The sequence below is a fragment of the Bradysia coprophila genome (genome assembly GCF_014529535.1).
Source record: "Bradysia coprophila strain Holo2 chromosome X unlocalized genomic scaffold, BU_Bcop_v1 contig_128, whole genome shotgun sequence".
NCBI classification, from domain to species: domain Eukaryota; kingdom Metazoa; phylum Arthropoda; class Insecta; order Diptera; family Sciaridae; genus Bradysia; species Bradysia coprophila.
In genome coordinates this window covers 3,644,611-3,650,610 of record NW_023503295.1, presented here as the reverse complement: position 1 = coordinate 3,650,610, position 6,000 = coordinate 3,644,611, and the positions used below count along the sequence as shown (strand labels likewise).

At 31.5% G+C, this 6,000-nt stretch overlaps 1 protein-coding gene across 17 annotated transcripts in view; it reads right to left on the bottom strand.

Moving 5' to 3' along the window:
- Window positions 1-283: 283 nt before the first annotated feature.
- Window positions 284-6,000, bottom strand: part of LOC119067738 (tropomodulin) — a 70,300-nt gene continuing 64,583 nt past the window's right edge. For 9 of the 17 annotated variants that reach the window (XR_005086011.1, XM_037170856.1, XM_037170868.1 and 6 more), the window contains 2 exons: window positions 5,110-5,172; window positions 284-1,477 (listed from right to left, as the gene is read on the bottom strand). Coding sequence is in view for 9 of the 17 variants with exons in the window: in XM_037170868.1 (XP_037026763.1) it covers window positions 5,141-5,172 (32 nt within the window). In the remaining 8 variants the exon portion in view is untranslated. The remainder of the gene's footprint in view (window positions 1,478-5,109; window positions 5,173-6,000) is intronic. The other 8 variants (XR_005086009.1, XR_005086007.1, XR_005086008.1 and 5 more) reach the window with 4 other exon arrangements.

Below are 6,000 nucleotides of genomic sequence, written 5' to 3'. Positions count from 1 at the left end.
AAAATTCCCAAATATTCCCAAAATCGATTCCCAAATAATAGGCCCTGGATCCTCTCAGCAAATGATACATGCCAGATGAATGTCAGCTCTTTAAATCACTAAAAAATCCATTTTTGTGAATAAAAATAACATAAAATGAAAGCAAAATAAAATGATCGATTCTGGTTTTTGACAATTGAAATTCAATTGTCAAAAACCAGACTCGATCATTTTATTTTGCTTTCATTTTAACATCTTCAACTTATCGTGTTGGTTTTATTTGCTAAATCGTTTTTTTTTAATGTTTTTTTTGCGTTTAACTCAAAGCAATAATATAATATATCACGTGCATCATATATACTTTAAGAAAATCCCAATCAAATTTTTGAAAGTTTAAAGTGTCCAATTTTTTTTAAAGCCATTTCTTTATTTGCCTTTACATTTAGATTTAATGTAAAGTTTATAAAAAAATAAAATCCGCGTAAATCAAACTTTGTAATTAAATTGTTTGTTAAATTTGTTTTTTTTTCTTCATTTATTTATTTAAAAAAAAAGTATGTTGATATCACATTGGTGTATGTTATGTATGTTAAGTTATGTATGTTTTGTCGCTATTCGGTTCGTTTTTTTTGCTATTCTTTGAACAAACAAACCGACATTTTGATTTTCTCACAAACTTTTTTTTTTGTTAAACATATTTTGTGATGTGATGTTTCCAATTGAGTAATTTTTTACAACAAAACAGATGTGTTGCATTTCTTTGCTAAATAAAACTGTGATATCCTTTCTTTAAAAAAAAGGTGATTGATTGTTGGTATTGGTTTAAATTAATTCTTGTTAATTGATTATTAAAACTAATTCAATTTCTTTTTCGATTAAAAAATATTTATTTTTGTGTTTAAATAAAATATTAAAAGTTTTTTTTTGTTTAAATAATTTTTTTAGACCTATCCTTAATTATTCATAATAATTTTTTTCTGTTTTCATTCAAAACCAGCTGAAACTCTTATATTCTTCTAATAAAAAAAAAACAAGATGTGAAGATGCAAATAAAATCCCTTAAATAAACAACTTTTACTATTCAAACCAAACACTGGACAGCATAGTGAGCATTATAAATTTTTGTTTTAAATTAAAAAAAAAAAAATTCTTTTTCGTAAAGTCACACAATCTTTTGTTTTCTTCTGATAGAAACTCAATTCTATTAAATCTGATTTTAATTTTTCAATATCTTTGATCAATTTAGAGGTTAATTTTTTTTAAAGATTTTTTTTTATCAAGCAAAACGTAATGTCGGCAAACATTTGAGTTAAACAAATTAAAATAAAATTGCATATTCGATTCAAGTAGTGTCTATTTTCAAATAGATTTAAAAAAAAAGGTCAAAATTTATTAATATTTTGTTTTTAAACAAAGAAAAAAATGACAAAGAAAAATGTCTACCAGTGACCAACGGTGTAGTTTCTCGTAAAGTGTCCCATGCGACGTTGACGTCCCGCTGTAAAAACGATTTAAAAAAAAAAAGATTACAAAAAAACGTTCGTCTCAATATCGAATCGAAATTAATTCAATCGTGGCTGACAAATAAACGTAGAAGTGGAAAATATATTCCCAGCCACCAATGTTACAATATTGTATATCCCACCCGGAAAAATGTATATAATAGATGATAGTCGAGAATATTTAATAAATAAAAACACAACGCCACCACCACATTAATAATGAATTTGTTCAAAACTTTTTTTTATGGATGTGTGTGCGAATCGCTATAAAAATTACATAAAAATTACAATAAGCTGAAAAGCAAAAAACAAAATATAAATCTAAATGACACATAGGCGGCTCTTTTTTGCTACACGAATTTTCGATTTTTGGTTTTTGTTTCAACGTTTTTTTTTTTTACTTTCGGAAAATGCTGAATGGTGATCTGGTATGAATGTGTATGTACATAACATTATACAGTACGGATGGAATGTGTACGACATAAAATATGTTTGTTCTATTCGGCAACACAATAAACGAAATGTAATTTAATATGAAACATGATGGGACCGCGCCGCCATTCTACAGCATAAAATGGGTGTAATGAATTAAAAAAAAAACTAGTGTGGACAATAAAATGAATGTTGAATGCTAATATTGATTAAAATAAAATGAATTATAGCCTGAAAATATAACTTATTACAACACAACACACCAAAAATTTGTTTTTAATGATTTTTTTTTTTTTTTTGAACGGAACCAATAGCACTAAAAGATAAAAATTAAATTGAATGTAATATGAATATGCAACAGAACAGAATGTTATTTACACAACTCATCAGATGGGATAATTCATTTTTGAGTCTGAGTAAAATTTGTAATTTCATTCTATTTGGGGTGGTCAATTATACACTTGGTCAGTTCAGAAAATAATGGAAATAATTGAACTTTCTGACTCGAGAAAAAACTGCCTTTCAGAAGTTAATGATAACGTCAATTCGGTGTGTGAATTAGACCACTAAAATCATAGCATACATTTGCGAGCCTCTTATTTCGTTTTTGATGATATCTTTTCATCAGAATCCTTTTTAAAAAATGTACGACCGCAATAATGACCACGAATGTGTTAGCTTTCCATAGAAAATAGATTTGGTTGTAGTGGTTTGACCAGCTCTGAGGAACTTTCATAAACTACTCAGTTTTCTCAGAGCTGGTCAAACTGCAATAGATTCTGATGAAAAGAAATCATCAAAATTAACCTAAAATATAGTATTTAAAAAACGCCTAAATGTGTGCTTTTCAGCAAAGCATCGATGCCTCTTAAATGTCAAAAATTCTAAATTATCTTTCGTCTTTCATTGACAGTGAAAACTTTGAAACATCTAATCATGCTCGTAATTAAGAGACATCGACTCTTAGCTAAAATTGTAGCCTACATTCGTGCGTTTTGTATTTTATTTTCGCTGAATCAGAATCCTTTTTCAAAAATGTACGACCGCAATATCGACTGCACACTACTTGGCTGTATTATTCTTACGTATTGTACATAGCAATAAGTTGCGGTTAAGTAGTTCGAAATAGAAATGATAAAATCCGGATTGGAAAATTTGAGCCGGAGCTAGAGTGCTAAACGTCATGCTCAGTAAACAACAGCATTACCTTTTGAAATGTCGTATTCTGAAAGTTAACTATTTTTCATGTACTTTAACCGGTCACGGTCACTAATTTTCTATTCAATAAATTGCCACACATATCAACGCACATCAAACTATAACTCGAAAGAAATGGATTTACAGGAAGCGACATAAGCTTCTATCTAACACAAATAATTGTCATAGCAGTGCCAAAATTTAGCTTTGCCAACTTCCTCTCGATTCCGTGCCAAATATCTCTATTTAAGATGTATTGATAACTGTTGGAGTAAACCATTCCAGCAAAATGTTGTTCGATTTAGTTGAGAGTAGGAAACAGTCTCGGAAATAGTGTTGTTCCATAACTTTCCATAAACAATACGCTCATGGTAACTAAGTGGACGATGAGTTTCGGCGTGCAGATAATTTTTAATCCGCATAACCAACCAATTCAAAACGCAAGCGAAATTTTCAAATAACATTGTGCTGTGAACAGCGCCTATTTTTGGAATTTTTTTCCAAAATTTTCAACAAATTGCCAAAAATTTCCAAAAACTGCGAAGTCCAAAAACCGAATTTTTTCATAATTTCGAACTGTTTTGGCAACTCCGGAGCTCAGCCTTATGTTTTAGCCGGCTCTCAATGATTTATATTTGATTATTGACGCTCTCATCTTTCAAATTAATCATGCTCGTCAGTGTCAAGAAATAAAATGCAAGGCTGATTCAGCAGTTGCCAAAACCGTTCGAAATGATGGAGAAATTTGGTTTTCGGACGTTCGCAGCCCTGGCTGTGAAAGTCAGCGATGGTAATTTAGTTTTCTATGATTCATATCGAAATGAGAGAAAGGGTGATGAGTTGATAAACAGTCAAGTCTTATTGAAAATTGTGTAACTCTTTGGCCCAGCTGAATGAACACCACCTGGTCCACCAACACGCATCAGTGTTTGTGGACCAGATGGTGCAGCCGCGGCTTTAAATGTTACATAATTATTGAGATTCAACGACTATGACTGTGCTCTGAGATCGTATACTTTCAAATAAAGAATAAATTTAATTCAAACAAAAAAAATTACATTTTGATGATAAAAGTGAAATCGAGTGGCAAACGAAATAATCTCCAGTGAGTTCATCTTTAGAAAACACAATTTTAGATTTATCAGAGTCTTGAAAGTCATCGATGTTCCCAGAATTAAGTGCTTCGCTAAGGCGTATTCAAATTTTGCGCCAAAATATCATTGGCTGGAAACACTTAATTTACTGGGAACATTGATGACTTCAGAACTTTTAAATGAACTGTCAATGGTATGTTATCCTCAATCCTTAAATCAAAATTACCCAAAAACAATATCCACCTGTGGGGTCCGCTTTCAGCCTTCAACCGGGGAGGACGTTCGGCCTCTGGTAAATACTTTGGGTTCCCAGGTTCCGTGAGGAAGGCAAGGGTGTTCGTTTGAGCCAGTCTGGAGACTGGAGCGAGCTCAAATTTGTGTTTTTGTGCCGTTTGATAGAAGAACAGTATTGCCCATAAGGGCGTGAGGAGTGAACTTTTTCATAGTGAATTTAGAAACTTTTATTTGCTACGATTTCGTAACAAAATGGCGGCGACGCCATCTTAGAGAGACAATTAAAAACGCGTGATCGACATTAGCGCGTGTGAAGATAGTTTCCAGAACTATCGAATTTGAATAGAAGACATTGGCTGTACACGGATCTCTAGATCCACGCCACAATTTATATGGGCAGAGGCCCATTTGGAACAACAACAACAACAATATCCACCAGACTAAGCCAAACAGTAGATAAAAAGCTTAATAAATTATATGAATGGTTTACAGAGTTGCAAAGCGTACTACAAATAAAAGGAAGTGTCATGCAAATCGTAATACAGAAGCTGGTGTATAAGATGGTTTTTTTTAAAAGTAAATAATTTTTTAAGAATTAAAGAATTAGTGCTGCTAATATTAAAAGTGTAATTAATAAAATAAGTGATAAGTATTTTCGGGATAGTACGTACTGTTTTTATCTTTAGGATTTTAGATGCCGCTTTATTTACGCTGGTTCAGACGGGATAGGCGTACTGCAAAACATTTAAAAATTTGTTAAATTCTTAATTATCAGGTTCATTTTTTTTGTAACAATCACATTTGCTTTTAATTTCAAAAATTTCATTTCAGCTTTTTTTTTAATTCAGTACGCACTACAAGTATAACAATTAACAAACAAAAAAAAAACAATAAAAACAAAAACAAACAATTCACAACATACACACGAATCAATATAATCGATAAAATATGTCTAGGAACAACGCACTGCAAACATGAGCGATCGTAATGACAGCTGCCAAATAACGTACAAATGTCTTTCAAAATTTCTTACTGTGCCAAAATGTGTATGATACACTGTCCAATTTCAGTACTCTATTTAGAGTACCACTCATGATTGAAGTACGTTGCTGGTATTTATTTGTCATAATTTTTATTCAATATTATCTTAAAATGGAACTCCAGCCAACTTAAATCGTTTTGCGTTTTGTTTGATTTCGGATCAGTTAGATATGGATAGAATGTGTAGACTACTATTCCAAAAATGTAGTCCGAATAGGAAGCCTTCGAGCAATTTAAAATATCACAACCGCTCAATACTATTTGAGGGGACCGTCTTCTGTTATTGACCGCATAACGATAAAAACTGTTAAGATTCGATCGTTTGATCGATGTAAGTGGTTCAATAGACCGGAGATCAGATAAAATTAAACTGGCCTTACAGACACTGTCAAAAATGAATGAAAATCAACCGAAATTTAAAGTTAGAATTTTCGAAATACAAATGTTTCTTCTATCATTTTGACATTGCACTCAAGGCCAGTTACGTTTAACTGAGCCGAAATAAGCTCATCGTTAACATT